The sequence below is a fragment of the Numida meleagris genome, chromosome 1 (assembly GCF_002078875.1).
Source record: "Numida meleagris isolate 19003 breed g44 Domestic line chromosome 1, NumMel1.0, whole genome shotgun sequence".
In the NCBI taxonomy this organism is placed as follows: domain Eukaryota; kingdom Metazoa; phylum Chordata; class Aves; order Galliformes; family Numididae; genus Numida; species Numida meleagris.
Window position 1 is genome coordinate 30,929,267 of NC_034409.1, and position 25,067 is coordinate 30,954,333.

General features: G+C 40.3%; 1 protein-coding gene across 3 annotated transcripts in view; it reads left to right on the forward strand.

Moving 5' to 3' along the window:
* The window catches only part of ANO6 (anoctamin 6), a 69,162-nt gene that overhangs the window by 15,162 nt on the left and 28,933 nt on the right, over positions 1-25,067 (forward strand). For 2 of the 3 annotated variants that reach the window (XM_021384997.1, XM_021384996.1), the window contains exons 2-3: positions 9,630-9,706; positions 19,666-19,791. In XM_021384997.1, the coding sequence (XP_021240672.1) occupies positions 9,630-9,706; positions 19,666-19,791 (203 nt within the window). The remainder of the gene's footprint in view (positions 1-9,629; positions 9,707-19,665; positions 19,792-25,067) is intronic. The other variant, XM_021384998.1, reaches the window with a different exon arrangement.

A 25,067-nucleotide genomic window follows, 5' to 3' on the forward strand; every position in this document is an offset into this window, starting at 1 on the left:
CTGAGCACTATATCCAAAAGGGGTGTGTGTTAGTATGAGGTAACCTAACTTCCCATTTAGGGCGGGCTGGAGTTTAGCAATCCAGACTCGTGTGATAAGAATGCAGGCTACTTAAGTGATAAGAATTGAGGAATGCTAAGCATTTTTTAACAGGATTTATGAAGGAGGCACTGGACTGAGATGCTTGTACCATCAGTAGGCTTCCCTACAACACATCCATGCAGATCCATGAGAAAAGATTTCATTCAAGCATATCCCCGGCTTACTATTCCAAGTCTTCCTGCTTCATACCTGTCCAGTGTGCTTAGGGACAAATGCTTAGCTCTACTGTAAAGGTGCTGAGCTTCCCAGTTGTAGCAGCCTGGCCAGTCAGGTTGAACATTTTGCTGGGAAAAGCTAGGCAAACCTTGGTTCAAGTAGCTTGCTCAGCATGCTGAAGTCGGAGCGTAGGATGCACTCAAATTCTTTGTCAATCTGATAATCTTTCTGTCTTCCTCCTTGACCAAGCCTGGACTCATCCTCATTGCAGCCCCATCTTGTATACTAAGAGAGGTATGGTCTTAAAGAAAAAAGAATATCAATTCGGAATTTATAGCAAAAAAAAAAAATCCTTTGCTTTAAAATTAAAATTTAAAACTTAAAATCCACCTCCTGTGATAGATCAAGTGAATGCATCTTTTACATAGTAAGAAACGTGCATGAAATGGGAAGATAGGTTTCTCCTAAATCCTGTTTCAGATCCGTACATCCTTTCGTTAATGCCAAAGCCCATTTTCATTTCAGCAGGTATACAGTTTAGTGCACACTTTGTTTTTTAATTTGTTGTTAAATTACTTATTCCTTATCTGTTAGATAATTACTATTTACTCAATATTCATTAAGATATGTTTTGTTGGTAAGTAAATTTAATAAACCATGAACAAAAGCAACATTAAAACATGCTTATTCATTGTCCTAAATATGCTGTGTACATTAAAAGAAGGTGCATCTGCAAAACATGTTGCATTTGAAAAGAAATACTAACAGTGGTTAATTAAATTGAAGGATTAATTAATGAAATTGATTGATTGATTCTGCTCACCAAGAGCCACACGCTGTGTTCTGTATGTGATTAATGTAATGAGGCATAAAACCTGCCAGTGCGCTTGGACACTCTTGAATCTCTCAACAGGAATTTATCTGTAACTGTACATGCCAACACCTCCTGCAAATCTCTCCTAATGCCCTTTGCACTGTTAGAATTAGCAGATCTCATTGTCCACCAGCTGGATACCATTCACTTATTCAGCCTTAAAGAGGTTATTCCAAGTAAAGAAAAAATTCTCTCAGAACTTATGAATGTGACAGAAAATCAGAGATGTCTGTAAGGTGGTGCTGGTGCACTCTGTGACCCCAGCGATTCCTTGTGTGCTGTGCTCCTAATGGAGCTGAGGTCATCATTTTTCTTAACTCTGGAGGCTGGAAGAGTTTGCAGTTTTGACAGCTAGAGTAACAGTGTTTGCACTGTTATTAAAAAAAGAAGGAAATAAAGTTTGTGTGTATGAGTGTTTTGGCATGTAACAACATGACATAGCAGGAATCCAGCATGAAATGGGCTCATTTGACAGTCATCATCACAGCAGCTTCCTACCCAATCCCTATATAAATAAAACACAGCAGCTGCTAACTGAAAAAAAAAAAATAGGAAGAATCATTTATTGCATCATTTTAATATAGATAAGTTAGTTAATAGAAGAAATGGAGAAGAAAAAATGATCCAAGCCCATGTTCCAACCTGAGAGTAATGCCTGAAAGGATTATCGCTCTACAGCCGTCTGACCATTACTTTATACCGTGACAATGTTAGCTTGCTATGTGACATCTACATCCAGTACACGGAGAAGGTATAGCAAATATTTAAAATTATGGCAGGCGAGGTGTGTTAGCGCATTCTAAAAACAAAAAGAATTTATTTATCTGTACAGATCGATGAAAGACAAATAATTCTTACTGACAGACATTTCAGGTGAGGGTGGATGAATGGAAATTGCTTAGCCTCAGACAAAAGCATTTAGAATATTCTTAAGAGCAGTACTTCCGTACTGATTTACCGTCAGCTGCTGTCTGCTGTACAGGAGACAAGAGGAACGCGTGCGGCCCACCGGGCCCCGCTGTGTGCTGCAGCACTGAGGACCAGGCGCCAGCATTTGTATTTCAATGGATTCCTCTGGGTTCACAGAATTGTAACTAAAAAGACATCAGCCCAAGCGTCTGTTTTCTAAACTGAAGCTGGGGCCCATCCAGGTCCCATGGAAATGAAGTAGGATTTTTGTCACGGGTTTTGGGCAAGCGTCCCACTTTTGGTGGAAAGTGATCTTTTTGTTCCTTTGAGCTCTGGACACACAAGAGCAGTTTTAAAATTTGGTTACCAAGCCCCTAAACCTTCCAACTTGGTGCCTCCAAAATGTTTAGTCTCTGCTATCAGTGGAATCGTTTCCACAGAGTCCAATTTCTCGTTCTGTAAGTGTTTGCTAATTACGCAGATTTTTGGTGAGATACCTCAGCTCTGCGCTAGCAGTTTCAGGAAGCGGGCTGTTCCATTAGCAGTTCTCTTTCTATTACATTAGCAAGTGAACATGCTTTCCATTTACGGGTAGTCATGGAAGAGTATTTATTTTTGAAATTTATACCACATGTTCTTAATGCTTTGTTTACACAGCTGTAAGAAAAGATAACTTAATGGGAAGAATAGTCTCTCAAACAAGAAAGAATTGTCTTCCAAGACGGCCATTTCATTTCCTTTGTAGTACAACAGCATGGATGTAGGTTCATATTGGACATGCTTTTAAGTCAGGAATTAAAATCAATGTTTTTCTTATTATGCAGCATAGAATAGGTTTCATTTTGACAATACCTGCAGATCTGCTCTGTGTGACTGCACAAAAATGTAATTTAGTGACAGCTTGAAAAGCCGTTTTGGTGTTACTAATTGTCATAAGTTTTCTGTAGGCAACTGTAGGAGGAGGAGAAGACTTCCACACTGAAGGCAGCTGTGTAGATCTCTTATCATCTCGAAACAATAGGCTATAAAGTATAGTTTGTAATAAAAATAATTCAGTTTCACTTTTAAAACATACCTTTTTCAAAAGTGAGGAACATGAGTTTAGTAGCATGTTTTCTTCAAATATGGCCCACAGGTATGAAGTAAAACTGATCTAAACTTATTCCAGTGAAGTAGCTGAACTTAAAAGAAGAGATACTACGAATTGCAAGCCAATAGTGGAATGAAGGGAAACTGTTTATAATCTGTGATGACAACTGCTGCCCTTGTGTGTGAGGAGGAATGGCTGTGTTCCAGAGAACAGCCCATTTACAGCGGTCACTTGAACACAGACTGAGCTCTGACCATCAACAAGATCCTGGCAGTAAGGTCTCCTCCTTGCAAGGAGCAATCTGAAAAGATCAGATCTACATTTTGGAAGGATAAGCCAGGAAATTATTTTCGTTGTCATTTATGTTTACTCAGTTAAGCTGTGAGATGAAAGAAATGAGATTAGCATATTATCCTTGCTAAGGGGGACTTGATGATTGGGAGATTTTTTGTTTAAAATTGTCTAGGTGATTAAACTATATATGTGGGTTGACATTAAGGATCAAAACCATCAAGAATAGTTTATGTTTAAAACTGATTTTTAAACAAGTAGCTCAAAGCAGCTAGTTGTCTTGATTAATTCTGTTTTAGAACTCTAGATTTCATTCTCTTTTTTTTCTTTGATTCATATATTTTAAAAGGAAGATGCTTATTTCTGCCTTTTCAGCTCCTACAGTTTTTTAGATCTGAAAGAACTCCTATACACTGAACTGAACATACAAAATAAAATGCAATGTAAAGTACTTTGCACTAGGAAGAGAGATGGTGGCTCTCAGGAAACAGTCTAACAGTTGAATTTCACATAGCATTTCAGTAAATATTACATATGGCTTCAATATTTTACACTTAACTGCAAAAACTATACGCAGGTTGTGATCAGTTCTGAGAGGCTTTTTTTAATCAGAGCTATTAGATTAATTTATATGGGGAGAGATATAAAATCTGATATAAATTAAGAGGAAGGAAAGCTGGTTTTTGTCTAGACTAAATAGCACAAAACAGACCTTATTTTGTCCATAGCCTAGGAGCTCATAGTCATGTCATAGAATGATACCTTCACTTTCTGGGTAAATGTTAACATTTGGAAAAGCAAAATCTTTCCTCAGTGGGGAAACTCCTTGCTAGTGTCAGTTCTCCACTTTTTTTGGTCTTCCAGGGCATTTAAAACAGCATGGCATAAATTTGTCTCCCCCTTTCTTCCCTTTCTGTCTTCAAAAGCTAGGGCAGAACCTTCTACCTCAACATCATCATTTTATAACACTGTGACCAAGAGACAGACAGCTGGATGTTCTCCTTAAGAAAGCTGATGTCTACAAGTCCCTTGGAGGGTGATGGCCTGACTTCAGCTCCCCCTTGGGTGTCAGGGTCTGCTCCAGTTCTTTAGACTCCTCCAGCTGCTAATGGTGCTTGCCCCTCATTATTATTTCCACCATTCTGTTACAGACAGTGGCTTCCATTTCCTTGCATGCTACTGTCTTGGATACATCAGTACTCATCTTTTTTAGAGAATTTTCTCTAAAACATTAGTTTTATTCAAGGCAGCAGTAGTTTCTTCTTTCTAGAGAAGTAAGGTGAAAGTAATTTGGCTTGATTAGAGAGTGGGGCTAAGAGTAATTTTCATTCACTGCAGGGCTCAGTTCACATCTAGTCTTTTCCTTCATACTTTCCCATGTCTTCTGAGGCAGAATCAGTGAGGTGGCATTTCCTGCTGCCTGCCTCTCCGGTTCCTACTTGTGATAGTACCACAAAAGCATTTGTGTCTGCTAACACAAATGCAGAGTGCTGAGATGAGGAGGCATCACCACGGTGTTTGCTCAGTTCCTGCGGAGCTGCATGGTACAGCTCTGGCAATCTGACAATGCTTCCTGGCTTTGCAGGCACGGTTACTCATGAGGTACCATATTCAGTGCCAAGGCTAAGATCTTGTCTTTTGCAATGACTCACAGGTTTGTTGGAGGAAGTGAAGTGCCAGGTGCTATGAGATTGGTGTTGGAAAACCATTCTGGCTTCTTTGAACAATTCTCTCCTATTAGTTTGGCTCATGTAGGTGATTTGCAAGCCTAAAAGCTGTTGTTGCCCTTTTCTACTTTGGATTATTTTCATTAAAGAAATCAGTGATAACCAAGAATTTTTTTTACACAGTTAGGCAGCCTTAGGCATGTTTGGTAATGTCTTTTCTTACAGAGCCAAGTCCAGCAGTCTTTTCCAACACCAGCTTATCCAATATCTTTGCGTTTTCTTGTTATTGGTTTTTTGGTTGGTTTTGTTTGTTTGTTTATTTGTTTGTTTTGACAGCATCTTTTCCCTTCTGGATATTGCTTTTTCCCTGTTTTCAGGCCTCTTAATTTACAGTTCCAGAAAACTGTTTCATCCTCATTTCTCATACCATAGGTTGCTCCTATTACTTCACAATTCAGACTCTAAGAAAAGGTTTAATTCTTCTTCGTATTTATTCCAAAGGGAGAGCAGCTTCCATGCCTATTAATGTGCCATAGACTCTCACCTCTGCCATAGCAATGGGTAGAAATTGCTAGTAGTAATGTTTGTGAAAGCTTTTGAAATTAAATCATTCAACAGGAAGGTCCCTGAGCTTCCTGAACAATTCACAGTCAAAATCAATTAACTAATTAACTAGACTTTTTACTTTGACTCTCAAAGAATTTTAGGATCTTATTCAATCCAGTCACAAATGTTGGCCAACCTGTCGTTTACTTGACTACATGGTAGGACTTCATAAGCATCTGCACTTGATGTGCTTTGACCCAAACATTAACAGAAGTGACAATGCTTCTGAAGAAGAAAAAGATCAGCAGAAATACTATTTTAATATAAAATCTCAACAGAGTGGTCTTCATTGACCATGACCATGAGAACACTATGGGGTCTGGAAAGGACCTAAAAAGCTGATCCAGGCCATCCTCCTAAGGTGAATGCCAGATTCAACTTGGCTTCAATTGTTCCAGCATATTTAATTAATCTGCAATGAAGAATCTCTGATGTTGTAGACTTCACATGACCTCATCAGCCTCCCCGGGCAGGCTGTTCCTCTGTTCTCACTGCTAGAAAGTCCCAGACTTTCTTGGTACAATTTTCTTTCATGTCCTCTCTTCTTCAAACTGGTTCTATTATAAGAGAGGAGGTAGAATAAAGAAATGAAGTTATTTGGGTGGTAGAAAAAAAGCACTTTGTATGGATGCATCCCTTTCTGGCAAAGCTGAGTTTTTGCACATTCCACTTCTGTCTGAGAGACTGGAATCATCTCTTCCAGCCAAAAGCACAAGTGTCCAAATTGGCATAGCTGTCTCAGCAAAACACCGTTAGAACACATCTGACCTAAGCACACCCTCATGTAGTGTCAAGGCACTGTATTCTTTGCTCCACACAGGCATTAACCTGCATTTAATTTGAGAGAAGTTCTGGGTTAATATCCCAGAAGAAATGAGAGTGGCAGATTCCTTTTGCTTGACTCCTTTCATTGCACCAATTGCCCAGGAATTTACTGGATGATATTTCAAGTAAAGATGTGTTCATATGATTAATATTGGTAAAATGATAAAGTATGCGTGACATTGCTGGCCACAGACAATGAGGCAGAACTAAATTGTATTCACATATAAGTTTCTCAAGAGGATATTCCTGGCCAGGCCAAGATCCATCAGCATTTAGGAGATCTGGAGTTATCCCTCCTACTGTGAATGCCACATTTCCTTCTTCTCTTCAGCTCTGGCTGAAGGGATTCTTAGACAGCATTTTTGAGGGATATGTGGTTACACACCATGAAGATGTCACCAGTAGGGCTCTTCAATGCACAATTCTTGTCACTGTAGTTCAGTGGCTGCCATAAATCTTCATGTCTGGATATACTAGTGTACACATCTATTTGCCTTGTGTAATAACACACAGGGTTTCAGAAAACACGTGTTTGTGTTTCAAAGCAGCATGCTTATCTTACTCCTTCACCATGCCCATTATATATGAGCAGCAACACTCCCTCTTCTGTGGGTTTTCAGAAGCATTTTTGTATCTGGATATCTTCCTGTCAGAATAACAGTGCCAAAGGAAAATAGGGTGATGCCCTCTACACTGACATCAGGGGTATGTACTTGCCTTTCTCACATTAAATTGAGTTGAACTCATTAAATTGTGGTGATGTGCGTTTACAGCAATTTTACAGCTGAAATATGCCCATGTTTTCTGAGTTCTCATGTAGCAGTCTCAGCGTGTATGCTACACTAGTCCACATTTTCCTGTTCTCTTTTTAAATGCTGGCAAACATTTATAAAGATGTTAATGCTTTTTAGAGCTCCCAGTGTTCGGGTATTCAGCTGGGCCAGCCTTGAGATTATGACTCAGATGTTTCTGAAGCTATGTTAATGGAAAAAATCATGGAGCTCTTCCCTAGAGTATGCACTATTGCCACAGAAGATATCTGGAAACTGACAATTCAACAATATCCCTACCAAACTCTATGAAACTGTGTTTAAACCGGAGAATTTAGCCACTTAGAAAGCATGAGAGAGTTCTGTTGACTTGTAGAGCTCAACAAGAAAGATCTTGCAATGCTCTGTTTTTAAGTGTTTTGACATATCTTCAGCTGGTTTAAGTGAGCATCATCAATGAAAAAAAGCTTTTTAAAAATTCTAGAGAATTTGGATACATATCAATGAAGTTTTTAAGCCAAAAAAAAAAAAAAGAAAGAAATTCAAGCATATCAGTTTTGTTGGTCCTCGCACGTATCTAATGAGCATTTAATTATCCTTCTAAACATACTGTAGATTTTATTTTTTAGAGTATTTTTTGTTTATTTATGTTTTAGAGTTTTGGACCATTCTTGATAAGTGGAGGCTATCCATACCAGGCAATACTTTCATCATGGTACCATTTACACCTATGACCTCAGTGTAGGGCAGACTTTGCTAAAATACCTCACTATATTAAGACAGAAAGCAGCCTTCTCCCTCAGCCACTTGATTTTATGTTCAGCTTCAGGATGTTAGCTGACTTCTTCTTAAGACATCCCCAAAGCTGTTAAACTGAAACAAAAATATTGCAGCAATTGTAGATGTTCTGGCAATGTATTTCCAGGAGCTATGTTAGGATTTGTGGGTTATCCAGTGGGTTATCTAGCAGCCAGCTTTCCCAATGCACTTGATAATGTTATCACAAAGTAGCATACTTCTCAAGATCACTTCTATATTTTACTGTGTTTTCGGGAAGGCAAGTTAATTTGCAGGTGTTTTTTTCTTCTAACAGTTGTTACTGGGGAAATGAGTGAGAATTCACCAGGACATCAGTACACACTGAGCCCATAGGTGTGATATTAGGTTATGTGAAAATCATTTCTGTTATGTAGTAAATGTCACAGCATGACTACCTGTATCATACCCATTCCAGGGTGTCAACGGTTTACGGGCAGGTTCGGCCCGGTTCCGTGACTATTGGGGCGGGACCCACGGACCCACGCCCCAGGAAAGGGAAAAGGGAAAAAAGGGTAGGGAGATGGGCCTGAGAACAAAACAGCGGCAACAATCTGAGGAGAAACAAACTAATTTACTAAATAAGATATCAGAATGCAAAATAACACACTATAATAGAGTATAACTACAATTTAAGCTGATAAATCCAATACAGTGAGAGAGAGTGTCCAAAAATAAAAGTAAGCCTTACTCTAATACCGACAATAAAATGGCTGTGGAGCAAGATGCTGCCAAGACGAGGGATGGGCGGATAGAGAGAACAAGGTCTTGTGATCTGCAAGTTTTTATCTTTCCCTCTGACCGGAAAATGGTAACAGGGAGCAAAGTACCCTGGGGAATGTGGTAGTTCTTCTCTTCTGAGAACCAGGTACATACACTACATGATGTTATGATGCGGAATACCAATAACCAAAAATCATAAAACCATGACATTCCACCCCTTATTCCACATCACTACATCATGTTAATATACATATACAAATAAACAATAATTAACATGCATTACACGCACAGAAATGTATACCTATATATACATGGACTTACTGACTGCACTCCCCCAACATCAAAAAATCATAAAACCATGACACAGGGTTTCATAAAAATAGTCTGACGTTGTTAATTGAGATTGCCTAAGTACAATGAGCATGAACGACGGTTATTTCTGCAGATGGAGCCAGTTCTGATTCCCTTATTCATGGAAAGATACTTCTATCTGTAGCAAGACCGTAGACAAGAGTTTTCTGAAGGACAAAATAACATATATTAACAAAGGAGGCTTTGCATCACTGCTGCTTGGTTGGTAGGATCTCCAAGCATTAACATGTCATCCTGGTGAAATCTGTTTTGCTCTCTTGCCACCTGTTGGTTACTACTGAAGTGTGAGAGACAAACATTCTTCTGGGAAACAACCAAGTGCATGGCTTATCCAGAAACCATTAATTTAAAAAAAAAATGAGGAAGTAATAATAATACACAAAATGCTAAAATATTTGATTTTTTTTGTTTGTTTTGATTATTTTCAGTCTTGGAATTGAACCAAGTGATTATTCCCACCTATGGAACTGTGCCAGATCAGCAAAACCTTCATACTCCAGAATGGGTGGGTACTTCTTTACTTTGACTGACAACTGTTTCTTGTGTAGGACTACAACAACCGATTCCAACAGAATAGCATGCATTGCATTTTCAGCACAGTCAGTTCATTTGTGTGACAGTTGCTATATCTCTGTTTCCTAAAGATACCCGAAGTCTTTGACTCAGGTATAAGAGTGCAGGTTGACACAGTCACTGAACACAATTAAAAGTGACAAGTCACTAGATCAGTTACAAATACAAATTCACTATAGTACTATATAGTACTATTTAGTACACATGCGCTTGCTTTCTGTATATAATTTTGTGTCTGCATATACAAGATTTCTGTGTGCTTGTACATGGATAAATATATGGATACACCCTACATATAAACACACATAGCCTATAAATTCAGACACGCCCAGGTATTAGTTGGCCAATGTGAGTACAGGGCTTTTTTCAGAGAAAGCTGTGAAGCAGCAGAGACTGAGGTGTCTAAAAAGGGAAAAGAACTGGAGGTCTCTATTCCCTTCAGCCAAAGTTCAAATTCCCCAGCAAACCTAATATTTTCTGCAGCTATCAGGCTGCTAGCTCTAACTGAAGATCTCCTGCATCAGACCCCATTTATCTTTAAGGTCTGGCCAGTTGATCCCAACAAGCCCTGCCACTGGGTATGCCATGACACATGCTTTTCCAACCTGATGCCCATCTGGCATGCTGATGAGTCTAATTTCATCTTTTACCCTAGTGCAATACTAGTGCAGTTTGCAGTAGCACAGGGATATAGATAGAAGCCTGGATTTAAGAAGCTGTAAAATCATATACCTATTATAAAGCTGTTGGAGTTACTCCATAGAAATAAAAAAGCCAGTTCTGTGGTTCATTACTGTAATGGCAGAGGTCCTTGTCATTGGCTTTAAGTGTGCATAAGTTGTATTATCTATTCAGGCTACCTTTACAAGTGGATCAGTGTTAAAGAAGGGCAAAGATTAAAGAAACAGGTTAAAAATTGTCAAGAATTGCTTGCTGGACTAATTAATTTTGAGCACCTAAGAGCTGGTCATGGTATTCACATAGGGAATCCATTCAAGAAATTGCTGCAATGGTGCCATAAAGTAATGACATCTAATGCTGGACATCTAACACCCTGTCCAAGATATTGACATGTGAACTGTTGACCATTTACAAGCAAATGAACCTGTGCCTTTCTCTTGTCATCGTCTACTAAATACTGTTCAAGGAACTACAGCCTGCTACTGCTGCTACCAGCTGTCCCATTAGCATGCACAGAGGAGGGCTGTTTTATGGGTGTGGAGGAACAGGTCCTGCTGATGTCTCTGTATATGAGGAAATATTTTGTTTTGTTCATATATCTGAAATAGCATGCAATACAAGGGTCATGGTGGTTTTGCTCCTGCCTCTGCTGTAGGAAACAAATACCAAATCCACTAGGAATAAAATTTCCTTCTGGGTTCTGACCCTGCCTCTGGGTACTCTTACAGGGTCTTCTTCATTTGATGCTGCTTCAGGCTCTGGAAAAACATTTAAGCTTTTTCTGAAGGTTGAAATGGAATCAAGACATTCCATTTCCTAACTGAGGGCCCTGACTAGGATGTTATAAAAATCCTCCTGAGGCTTTCTTTGTGGTTCAGTGATTATTCTTTTTTATGTCTTTATATGAAATGAGGTAGCATCAGAACATACAATGCCATGTACCTTGTTGTTAGAAAAGTCTCCTCTGAACAGTCATGGTAGAATTTATTTCAATTTCTACTAAAAATCAGCTGCCAAAATCAATTTTTAATTTTAGTTCCTCATGTTGACCAGCACTTGTTATTTCTGTTCAGTTTTTGCAGCGTCTTTTCCACACTGCTCCTTCCATGTTAGAGCTTCCAGGGTAGTTGAATAAAATTCAGTTCTACTAAGCCTGCCCATGAAGTATATGTGTGCTGCTTTGCTGAGGTGTTGCTAGAAAGGGAAACTAAATAGGAAGCCTAGCCTTAAACTATTGAATAGAAGGAAGTGTTCTACCAGTTGTCTAAACTTAGATTATGCTTTCCAGCTGGAAGTACTTTGTGAAATTGATTTTGCAGGTCATCTTGGGGAAGCCACAACAGAATAAACTGTTGGCTAACAGCAATTGCCCTGTTCTTATTGTAATACTGTCTCTTAGTTACACGATCACATGCTAAGTTTTTAACTAGATGCCTGCCCCATTCAGCATGAGTAGGGCATTAGTCTCCCAAAAGTCCAAATTCTGTAGGACGGATGCTGCTTGTAACCCTTCAGCAAGGTTGTACATGCAGCAGAAAATTGCAGGAAAAGTATTAGAGGTCTTATGCAGAGAAGCTGAACATGGTCCCAGGTAACTGGATTTTACCTTGACTGTATTATAGAGCTTCTGTGCAAGACTTGTGAGATTGTATACATCCAGTTTTTTGTCTATTCGCAGTGTCAAAGGGGAATGTCTGTGGCCTGTTTGCATTAGCACAGCGTGGTCACATAGGGGACTGAGGGTATTGCTCTCCAAAGAGAGAGCCTTGCCAAGCACTCCAGATAACCCAGTGTCCCAGTGTCTTACACTGGAATTCCAGATTTGGGAGCCAGGCAACAGTTTTGACAAAGTTCCCTCAGTGGTCGATGCGATCACTGTTAAATTAGGATTATACTGTTGCTTTCTCTCCAGGGAGAACTTGTGAAATTTAATTTCTTAACATTTGTATGAGTAGAATATTGAGATTATACAAGGAGAATACCATAGAAATAGAAGGAAATCCCCATTTTAGGTGTTCAGGCTATTTAGATTAAGTGTTACAAAAAAAGCATCGAATAAAGAAGACAACAAAGAGTATAGTAGTATGTGGCTGCGCAACCAAACCATGTGTCATACACATGGTATATAAGGAAGACAGAGCTATGCAGACAGCCCTCATCCAAGCACTTCCCAGCTCTCAGATGTTTTGCTTTGCAGCCTTAGCTGCTCCACAGGTGGATAGCTTGAATTTGGATGTGGTAGTAAACACAGTTCTGTGATTCAGCATCTGCAGAGGGAATTCTTTGCCAGTAACTGGCTTCCAGTTGTGTTAATGTTGTTCCTCAGATATTTCTGCAGCAGAAAGGCTTCAGCGATTTCTGAACAAGTGCTGTATGCTCCTGCATCCAGAAAAGGAGGAGTGGTGCTGAAAAGTGTGTTTTCAGGAGCGTACTGTCTTCGCCTTCGTTGAGAAGTAAGAGCACGTGGTCAGTCTGCAGGCAGGAGGAGCTGGGATTCCTCCTGCAGCCAGCAGCTGTGTGGGCTCAGGCAGGAAGCCCAGTGGGTGTCTCATCTAAAGATAGCTCTGGGAGTGAGGCTCCCCAGTGCCTGGCCAGCTACCAGCCAGTGTCTGCTGGCAGAAATACATGGCTGTAGTGACGCCATGTGTATTTCTACTTTGTACAAAATCTTTACTCTCAGTTTGTTTTGATTTATTAGAAGACAAAAATTTCTTTGCATGTTAAGGTACTGAGAAAAACATCTTCTGATTCAGAACTTGCTAATAATCTCATTGTTGCTAAAAAAAGAACTGAAACAGTCCTTGGTTGTTATTAGCAAATATGAGTCATGAGGGAAAATGCTGAATGCACACCACTTATTGCCCTACGGAGACACACACCAACATTAGTTTTTCATGGCATGCAAATGAACTTACAACCTGTAGAAGCAAATGCTTACATTGGTCCTGGTGTCAGAGCAGTTGTCTCTGGTGGTCAGAATAGAAAGTAATTAAACATCATATTTTGTAGCCGTGATGATAATTAAGACTTTACATTTCTGTAATGATTCAGATGAGTGCAAAGCACTGTACAAATAATGATGTTTTATGATATCCAGGTCATATTATTTGTTTCCTTTTTAAATACATGATTGGAGGAGAGGTCTCCTGAGGCCTGAGGAGAGAAATAACTGTGCCCCTGGGCAGCACTGCGACATTTCCACCAAAACTGAACCCACCACTGCCATGCAGCCTGCCGTGCTCTGCCATGCACGCTGTGTGCTGGAGGGCTCTGTGCTGGGACAGGATCCCTGCAGGTGCCTGTCAGTGGAGGCCGCATTACACGGCTACTCTCTGCTCGCCTGTACCAGCGCTGGTTTATCTCCTACTGTGCTGCAAGAACCTGTTTGGAGGCTCTCTGAAAACTACATGATATTGCAGACGAGTGGTTTATCCCTCCAGTAATGATTAGTTCGCCACCACTGACAATCTTACCAAAGGCTCCTGTGGACAAAATAAAGGACTTTTACCCTTCCAGTTACATAAGCCTTTTCTGGAGAAACTCTTTATTTAAAAAACAACAACAACAACAACAACAAACTTACAGTACTGTGCCTGTTCAGGATGTAATAAGTAATAAAAAATATCTGCAGTTCCCATTCGTGTATTTTTTCAGTATCGAAAGGGGAGCTACAGGAAAGAAGGGAACAGACTCTTTAGCAGGGTCGGTGATGATAGAACAAGGGGAAATGGCTTCAAGCTTAAAGAGGGGAGATTTAGGTTGGATATAAGGAAAAAGTCTTTTACAGGTGAGGCACTGGAACAGGTTGCCCAGAGATGTGGTTGACATCCCGTCCCAGAAGGCTTTCAAGGCAAGGCTAGATCAGGCCCTGGGAAACCTGATCTAGCTGTGGTGTCCCTGTTCATTGCAGGGGATTTGGACTAGATGGCCTTCAGAGGTCCCTTCCAGCTCTAAGGATTCTGGTTTTTTTCTTCATTCCTGTCTCTGTGCTGCCCTTCCCACCATCACCACCACTGTTTAACAGCGCAATACCCTGAGGAAGCTGAAGAAGCTATGGCAGTTTCTGTGCAATATCACTTTTTCTGCCCTGGAATGGAGCACTGTTGCTGCTGAGAAGAGTTCAGGTTTCCTTCATTGCCTGCTGCAGCAGCACACGTAGCTATGGCTATGGGAGCGGGCTCAGGAGTCAGGCACAGCAGCTCCCTTGGGCGCAACCATCCTGCTTACATGTGAGGAATCCTGAGAAGCTCAGGGGCTGATGGCTGATTCCACCACTGGGGTTTGGTCACTCAGTCTGGGGCACCAAACTGCTGGGAGCCAGGGGTGAGGAGGTCTGGGCTAGGCACAGGTGCATGGCAGGGCCGGCTGGGCTGGGCCTGTGCCTTCAGGGCCCTCACGCATCAGTCAGTGAGGTGCGTCACAGCCCTGCATCCCACTGTGCTGGCTGGAAGCACCAAGGCACCACACCTGTGAAAGAGCACTTTTGATGTTGTATGTAATGTCTGCATTATACACGTTTCTGAGCTTTTTGTTGCCACAGACCACTACCAGGCTTATCCCTTGGAGTCCTTATCCACTGATCCATACCCTGATGTGACCTGAAGCACAGAGGTGCACTTCCTTCACTTTGCTGGGTTCGCTGCCTCTGGGCTAGCTCCCACAGAGATACTCAAGGTGTTTCAGATTCCTCCCTCTAATAGAGCAGCGAGTGGCTCCCTGTCTTCCTGGTAGGCAAGCAATGATTGTACAGCACTCTGCAAAGTACTAAATATAATTAGTACTTTACAGCTAAAGGTATTTTTTGCGTATTTATTAATGTTGTTAATCAATATTAGCCTGCTATCCGCTTGGGTATCATTATAATGTTAAGGTGCACAACCGATTGCCTCCATCAGTACTTAAAATGATTAGACTGAGGCTAAGAAAATTAGAAAGTGCTGTAAGTAGACCCCATGTTTGCTCCTTCCAGAACAAAGAGGTATCAATGGACCTGTTCATTATTTTCGGTGGTAATGTGCTGCTGATACTTAAGCAAAATTATGGATTGGAATTTCAGCCCCATTAACTTGTGTGTGTATATGCACAAACTTGTGTGCATTCTCCTGATAATAACATTTGTAATATTGTCAAATAATATTACGTATTAAAAAAAACATTGTCTCCAAGGAATTATTAACTTCAGTGTACAGCACATCTTTTTGGTTTCCAGTCCTGTTTTTCCCATGGTAATCACGTTGAATAATATATGATTTTTCATTACAAACTATCCAGTAGGGATTATAAGACATACCACACATCTGAGTTAATGTGACTGCCAGAACCTTAACCATTGCATTCCCTTTTGTGTTTTTCTTCTTACTTTTAGTTGCACAACATTAAATGTTGTGTTACAATTGATTTATATGGGTCTTAATCTTTATCTCTTAAGTATTCAGGCTTAACAAGTCGATTCTTTATTACTTTATTGATATATAAAACATTTATTGATCGGTCTGTAGGACAATGGAATTTACATCTAGGAAGTTAGCTTCATAGGTATGAACTCCTGTCTGTCTGGGTTCATGCAGTCCAATACTGATTAATCCTTCAGCTGTATTCAATAATATATACCTGTACTTATATATATTTATGCAGAAAAGTGTATGTATATAGTAACATGCATAAACTTATGTCTGCAAAAACACGTATGTAAGTAATGAGTTGGGATATTGATTAATGGGAATTCTCTGCAGCTGTTTATTGCCATTCCAACTAAGCCAGTTATTGCTGAGTTATACACTGGCTGTAAATGCTTGAAGGTGACTAGGTTTAAAGGAAAAATACTTAGTGAAGTTGTGCAATCACAAATTAGGAAAAACTTGATCTTACATTTGCTGTTTGTTATTTCATTCTTTTCCATCCTGCGCAAAGGTCATGTAGGAAGAATAACTAAAAGATGTAAGGAAAGAACTTGAAAGCTCTTACTACTTTTATGCTTTCAAGTGCTTAAATTTCACAGCTAGACTCTTTCTCTTTAGAAGAAAGTTATTAGGCTGCTGTTTCTAAAATTCAAAAGAGGAAGAGGCCCGATTAAATATCCTTCTGGTTTAGACGCTGGTAACACTTCCCCTTGTTCTTCATTATCATAAGTCTGAGCTCTGTATTTCCAGAATTGCAACACAAGGCAATTTCAGCCAGGGACAGAGCTTGCTAGGTTCCCAGCAGAGCACAGGGGCTGCATGGGATGTGTTTGGGGTCCAGCTGGCCTCAGCCCTTGTGCCTTTTTACCTTGTGATTTTTTTTTTTACCCTAGTTCATACCAAATATTGACACAGTGGCACCTGAGCTCCGTGTGCTCCCAGTGCACCACACAGGTTTTTCTCTGGCTCATCACTGTCCAGCCCTATCTGCAGCCCTGAAACTAATGAGAGGCATCAGCTCTGCAGCCAAGCAAGTTAGCAGCTCTGTGCTTAACAGGGCATCAGGACATCACGCTTTTCCTGACTGCATCTCTCCTGAGCACAGCATGTGATGCTCATGCTCAGACTGCCAGCAGGCAGGCAGCTCCCAGATGGAGACATACACGAGAGTCCATGTGGGAACTACATGTCTTCAGCTCTCACTGTAGAGAGATCTAGAGTGTCTAAGCATTGGTATGCAGTGCTACTTTACGTTGCCTTTACGTTAGCCTATAGTCACCAGAGTCTGAGGGATAATTCTGCTGATCAAATATGACCATCTAAATTATTCCTTTACTATGAATTATTTGTAGATACTGGTTACTGAATTAATTGTTTTATAATTCTCCAGATGTATTTTTCTTTAATGGGAATGCTCGTAGAAATTTTCAAGGCAGACTCTTTCGGATAAAGTCGTCTGCCCTGTTTTGGACATAGTCTGCTCCTTTTGTCAGCCCCAAGAGATAAATGTAAAGAAAGTTCATAGAACCATAGAATTACTAAAGTTGTAAAAGACCTCTAAGATCATCTAGTCCAGCCGTCTACCTACCACCAGTATTGCCCACTAAACCATGTTTGTAAGTACTACATCTGCCCTTTCCTTAAACACCTCCAGGGACAGTTACTCCACCATTTCCCCGGGCAGCCTGTTCCAATGCCTAACCACTCTTTCATCTTGGTTGTGTTTTAAATGAGACTGGAAATGGTAGCAGCAGGCTAGGTGCTACACCTATAGCTAGTCCTTAGTAGGAAGAAGTCTCACAAAAATCAAGCCTGAGTGCTTAATGGGTCTACTCCAGCTCTAGTTCTCACTAATATAAAAATTTGCATCTGTGACTCTCTTTAGAATAGAGATGCTCAGTGCCATTGTGGTCTATTGATGCCATCTGAAAGTTTAAACCGTTTCTCCTAAACCATTACAGTGTGCATCTGTCTGTTGATTTGGTGGCTCTGCTTGGGTGTTTCCTGAGTGCTAGGCCAGGCTGTGAAACTAATACATGACATGTCTGTATGTAGTTACAAACCTCTTAGCAGATGTAGGATTCAAAGGGAGCTGTTCTACCCAAGAATCTGCTCAGACTGGTGAAGCAAATAAGTTAACAGTGTCTTTGTACATACAATATAAAAAGTATTGAGTCTACACTCCCCTCAGTTCATTTAAAATACAGAATTTTTATCTTAATTATGGAGAGATATTTTGGTCAACTGTTTTGACTGAGCCAATTAACAGTGCAAAATAGTCTACAGGAAGGGGTCTAGGATAAAACTTGTAGGGAAAATTTGTTTTGGAAACTCTGTTTTGTTATTGCTAAAATGCCATCTGCCCCTTGAAACTGGGATGCTCCTGACAGACTACTGCCATTCTTGTCAATTTTACTAGCACTGAAAACAATCCAAGTTGCAGGTAGGGAGTCTCTGACACCACAACCACATTTCCCTGATTTTATTTCTGTGGACCAGGTGTCCCAGAGTTCCCCAAATTGTATTCTGGATGGCTGGTATGCCTGACATCCCTCATGCAGTTTGGTCTTTGCTGACAGGGAAATTTCAGGGAGATTAAATCTGGGAATCTTTTGCATGAACCTAAAGGCACAGTATGTTCTTGAAATTACTTTGGGACATTTTCCTAGTCTGAACCTACCCGAGGCCACTCTGCGTGTCCAGCCCTCTGGCAGAGCTTCTCAACAGTTCCGAATTGGAGTCTTGCTGGCTTTTGAGCTCTTACTATCTCTAATGCAATGCTGAGTCTCTCTCAGACATTTAGTATCCACTAACCTTAGTGGCACTACCCATATTAACATCATGTATGGATCTGGCCAAATATTTTGGGAGTTTGGTACTCACTGCATAACATGATAATATTGATAACCGTACAGTTATATATTAAGTGAGAAGAGGGCGTTGTAATATGTGATAGTGCCCACAGAGTACTCTAATAAACTACAAAACCATTACTACAAAAACATTCTTGAACATTCATGTTGCGCCATAGTCAATGTGTCTGTATTGTTACACACACGAAATAACGCATTAAGATGTTATTAGTGGATATGACAATCTTTTCTTCTTTTCCCTGGGGACTCGATAATGGCTTATGGATATATTAATTCTCTTGATTTGAACATATGTTTTAACATGATGGATGTGTGGTATTCAACAATGTTTTCTGCTTGCTGAGATTTTGCTGATAAAAAGGGAAAAATTAATTCACATAGGATGTGTCCATTTTGAGAGCACATTTGCAGCCTGACCACGTTCTTTATTCTCAGGGCAATTATTGTTTTGAATGTTAGCATGCATTAAGTGACTGTGCTTTGTTGGTTTTTTTTTTAATTGTAGAGATACTTAAACTTCCAGCAGGTAGATGGACAGATGGGAACATACTAATTCTGAGACTCCCATCAGGAGACAACATATCTTGTAGACAAAATATTGTATCATGACAGCATGCAAATTACTTGACAGATGCGTTATTCAGATGTGGTGCTACATCCCAGTGCTCCTCCCACTGCCAAAATCTAATATACCATTTTAAAGAAGAAAATTAGGTTGAAGTTCTGCTGTCTTTATGTCATTCAGAGATCTGCCAAACTCCTCTGGATGTAATTTTTTCTCCAATCTGCTCGATGCTAATTTTGATGTCACTCTGGACATCGTGTTATGTGTGTCTAGTAGGGGCTGAATTTCTCTTTTCACTGAAATGCTGTGTAAAAGGAAGTAAGGAAGCGATGAGTTAAATTCTTCAAATTAACTTAACCTATCTGCCTTACAGGCTGATTTTGATAATAAGCCTGACTCCCTGTTCTTCAGTGATGGGCAACGAAGAATTGATTTTGTTTTGGTGTATGAAGATGAAACAAAAATTACTCATAAGAGGAGTAATCATAAAAAGCAAAAGGTAAGTTATTTTTGGTGTAAATCTGAATCATTTGTTGGGTGCTAGAGCAGTGAACATAAAGGACAGTCCCCTTAATCAGAATGGCAATTGCATTGCCCTGTGTTGGGAGTACTCCTGAGAGCTGTGAGACAAGCTCATAAGACCAAGCACTGTGTCCATCAGCGTGTGCTGGATGACCTCAGAGCATGTACCTTGGAGGGAACCATTCAGGAAGTGTAAGCAGAAAAATATTGGAATCAGGATCCCAGTTAGAGATAGACACCAAGACCTTCAGTCTAGAGCAGTTTTCTATATCTACAGTGCTTGAATTAGGCCCCTAATGGACTTTGGTATTAAAATCAGAGTATTCAGGGGAATCCATGGAATAGACAGCTGATTGAATGCTCCAAATGACGGTTATATATTTAGCTGTTGACATTTTGCCCAGAAAAGTACCTAAGTCATTTATGGGGAATACCTGTCACTTTGCCACCAGAATTGCTCCAAATACCGCTCTTTCCCATGATGCTTCAGCAGTCTAGCCCTCTTTAAAGACCTTGCAAAAAATTGATTCAAGCAAATGATTGATTGTTTCATGCTTCTTAGCAAATGTGAACAGCAAACAGAAATAATAAATACTGATTTAATGTTACTTTTTAATTATTTTAGCAAGTCTGTCAGATAACTTTATTAATTATGGCATCTGAAGCCATAAAAATAAGCTCAGCCATGCTTCTGAGCTTTTTAAACTGTGAACTGCCTGAGAAATATGCACCCACTGGATGGTAGGAGTAGGAGTAAAAAGGCCCATAGCTAAGCTGGTTGATATTCCTTACACAACATTGTCATTGGCACTGTTGGGGCAGCTGTAAGGAATGTGGTTAGTGAGGCTCAAGAGAGTCCTGCAGTGGGTGGATATTGAATTACACATGTTCACAAGATCAGCGATAAAAATGAACTGAAAGAGGTAATTAGAAACAAAATCTGCCCCCTTGGAAACAACTGTTTTTATCGATTAGCATTTTACATTTATGTTTGTAGCATTATGTAGTAGTGTTTGTATTACCCAGATGTATGCAAAAATATAATAAGTATATTTTCTAAATAGTGATGAAAATTAAATGTGGACAGTGGAAAAATATTTTTAGTGCTGCATGAACGTTAGAACAGTAGCCAGAAGTAAACTATGAAAGATTTGACCAGGAGATCATGGGCAAATGCACTAGGTGCTTGCAGAAGGAGGCTGCTTTCAAAGATCTAGAGCAAGTTCAATGGTGGGCTGCTATGATGGTCAGGAGCTGGAGCACTTGTCTTGTGAGAAGAGGCTGAGGGAGCTGTGCTTATTCAGCCTGGAGAAGAGAGGATTTCAGAAGGATCTAACAGGAGCTCTCTGGTATCTGCTGAGCTATCCAGGGAGACAAAATCAGTTCTGTACAGTGGTGCATGGGAGAAGGATAAAAGACAGCAAGCATAGACTGAAACAAGAGAGGTTCAGAGTGTTTGAAGATGAACTATGAAGATGGTAAAATGGGACATGCAGTCCCCATCCTTTGAGATTTTCAAGACCTGACCACAAGCTCCTGAGCAATGTTGGGCTGGTGACTTCCTGAGGTCACTTCCAGCCTGTATTTCTGTATGATCTTCTGACCCTAAGGTATAGAATCAGAGAATCATAGAATTGCTCAGGTTGGAAAAGGCCTTCAAGGTCATCAAGTCCAACCACAACCTAACCATACTGCCCTAATTCTAACAACCCACCGCTAAATCATATCCCTGAGCACCACGTCTAAATGGTTTTTAAACACATTCAGGGATGGTGACTCAACCACCTCCCTGGGGAGCCTGTTCCAGTGCTTAACAACCCTTTCTGTAAAGGAGTTTTTCCTGATATCCAACCTAAACCTCCCCTGGCGCAACTTGAGGCCATTTCCCCTTGTCCTGTCACCTGTCACCTGTGAGAAGAGACAAACCCCACTCTCACTGCAATCACCTTTCAGGTATTTGAAGAGAGCAATGAGGTCTCCCCTCAGCGTCCTCTTCCCCAGACTGAACAGCCCCAGTTCCTTTATACTCTCCTTGCAGGGCGTATTCTCCAAGCCCTTCACGAGCCCTGTTGCCCTTCTCTGGACCTGCTCCAGCAACTCAGTGTCCTTTCTGTATTGAGGCGCCCAAAACTGAACACAGTACTCGAGGTGAGGCCTCACCAATGCCGAGTACAGGGGCAGGATGACTTCCCTAGTCCTGCTCACTACACCATTCCTGATCCAAGCCAGGATGCCATTGGCCTTCTTGGCCACCTGGGCACACTGCTGGCTCATATTCAGCTGACTGTCCATCAGTACAACAAGGTCCCTTTCTGTCAGGCAGCTTTCCAGCCACTCCTCCCCAAGCCTGTATGGTTGCCTGGGTTTGTTGCGACCAAAATGCAGGACCCGACACTTGGCCCTATTGAAACTCATACGTTTTACCTTGGCCCATCGATCCAGTCTATCCAGCTCTGCAGAGCCTTGCTACCCTCCAGCAGATCAACACTCCCTCCCAACTTGGTGTTGTCTGCAAATTGGTACAGCCAAGACATAACCAAGGCAGCTCTCTATTTTCATAATGAATTCAGTATCAGGACTCTTCATTTGATTGTGTTTTTATTTATGTTTTGGTGAAACCAAAGACTATTTTCAGTTACCTTACAGCTCTGCCATTATGAGTCTGTGAGATTGCAGGGGATGGTGAAGATGTGTCAGAAAATGAACACAGAGGTGATAGCAATTGTTGCAGCTGGGGTAGACATGAACAGTGAGAATCTGAAGCCAGAGGGGTACTGAGGAAGGCATGGGCAAGAATTTCGATACTGGAAATACATACAGTGCTGAAAGTGCAATAGAAAGCATAGAAGATTAGGATGAAGATGTGGCAATCACAGAGGATTTCTGAGAAAAATAGATACAAGTATGATGACACCAAGCTGAAGAACTTTTGAAGGAATCCAAAGCTTATCATGAAACATATAAGACAATATACAAACACAGGTACTTGAAGACACTCAAAGTTAAAGGAAAGAGAAGAGGAAGTAAAGAAAGGATTTTGTTTGTTAACTCTGTAATATACATTGAAATGAGTCACCTAGTCATGACTAAATATTTGTGATAGAGATCAGAAATACTGACTCCCTCTCTCCCTCCAGCACTTCCCGTACAGGTGTCATTAATTATCCAATTATCCATTATAACTATTATCCATTAATTATTATGTTATTATGTTATTAATAATAATTACTTATTATGTTATTAATTATAACAATTATCCATTGTTGAAGGAACAGTTTTTCTCTCAAGGACTTTCCATGAACAGTTTTTTAAAACTTAAATAGGTAGAGATTTCCTATGTTCTCAGCATGGACAGGTGCAAGTCAGCTCCAAGCACGCAAGTACCTCAGAAATACAGAGGTACTTACTCTCACTTGAAGTCTGTTGCTGTGCAAGTGAAGGAAGCTGTGTTCCCATGAGAAAATAAACATTTTGACCTACAACATTTCCCAGAAAGCTGTAGAGATGATGCTACCCAAGATACATACAGTTTTCATCTGTGTAGGCATAAAAGCCATTTGATAGCTTATATCTACATACAATATTATTTGTTTGTTTGTTTATCTTTTCTGGGGTAAGTGAGCGGTGTTGTGCTTCCCTCCTGCTCATCTGCTTCTGAAATCTGGCCTAGAGGAGGCGAAACTGAACTACTGAAATCACATCCCCATGGAAGTTTCTAGCATAATTTACAGATTCGAAGGTTAGCAGATAAGGTTCATATACGCAACTCAGTTTGAACTCCAAATCTTTGAAAATTATTTTACAATTACTTTTGCAAGCACAACAAACGCAAACTATCTGGAGCAGATTCCAGAAAATCTGCCTAGCAAGCAATTGAAATTCCAGCCTGAAGCATGTTTTTTAAACCTCACAATTTTATGTACACTATTTGTCAAGATAGGTTGCCATCAGAATGGAAATTAAGTATCAACAGTCTTTCTCACAATGCTCCACTTTTATCTGTCGGGATCCTGAAGTAACTCATTGTGAAAGCTAAAAGGTCCATGCCAGGCAGATAAACTCAAAATAAATTGGTGTGGAATGTCATTCTAGTCCATCTTCTTTCCCCTAGCAGAAATAAAGTGAAAAGCTGTGACTTAAGTAGGAATGTAGACAATGTGGGCAAGACTGGTTAAGTTTGTCTTCTTAAGCAAACAATGAGCAGTTTCCACCTCTAGACTTGTTTGGATTAGATAGCCAGAAACAAAAAGCATGAATAACTTTCAACAAACCAATTGCACTTCTCCCTGTTGTCTGGCATGTGTCACACCCATGGAGAAAGAACAATGTTTGGGGTTACACAAAGAGCAGTAGCTCAGTGCTGTTTTATGCTGTAATTTGACGCAGTAAAATATGGCAGGCTGTATACGCCTGTGGTGTGCTCAGCCAGCCTACCCAGGAAGTTTGACAGCAAAGGTGAAAGAGACCTTTGAACACTGATATTGTTATGGGAAACTTTGCTCAAAAGAAACTCAAGAAAAATATGAGGTGGCATTGTTTTATCACTGCAATCAAAGCAAGTGCCCCCTACAATTCACAAAACAGAGAAAATGCTGTTAGTTTTCTATTACCAATTTCCAGACTCTCAATCTTGGTAGTCTCCTCAGCTTGGCAAGACAGTGGTCAGACATTGAAAGCACCGTGGTGAGAAAGCAGCTCCCAAGAGCTAACCCTTCTATGAGCCTGTAATTGCTGATATGCATTTACACTGTGCTTTCCGTTTCTTAAAATTGTCTGATTGTATATCCCATATTGTCTCAGTTTGTTACCTTGCCATTCATCAAAATCCATGTCAGTTTTACACTGGCAACATTACCATAGTTAGGTTGTTATTACAACTTAACCTTGCAAGTAGCTGAACAAGATACCAGATACCAAAATAAACTTGGAATAGTCTCCACAGTCCAGCCAAATAAGACATTATATCTTCACGCTATATTCCCCAGTCAGTGCAAAACCACTGTAGACTTCTTTGGGTAAAAGTCTAGCTTCTCCATAGATAATCACACACATAATTCAATCATTTATATAAAGTAGCAAAGCCCCTAATTAGCAGAAGTTCCCAGGGGGCTTTATTTCTCGCTGTTTGCATTAATGCATTATTAGAAATCTTAATATTGTCAACACTCCTCTAAGATTTTGAGGGCAAAATTAATTTGGGGAACTCCTCACCATAATCAATTATTAAAGCAATCTAAGATAAAAAAAAAAAAA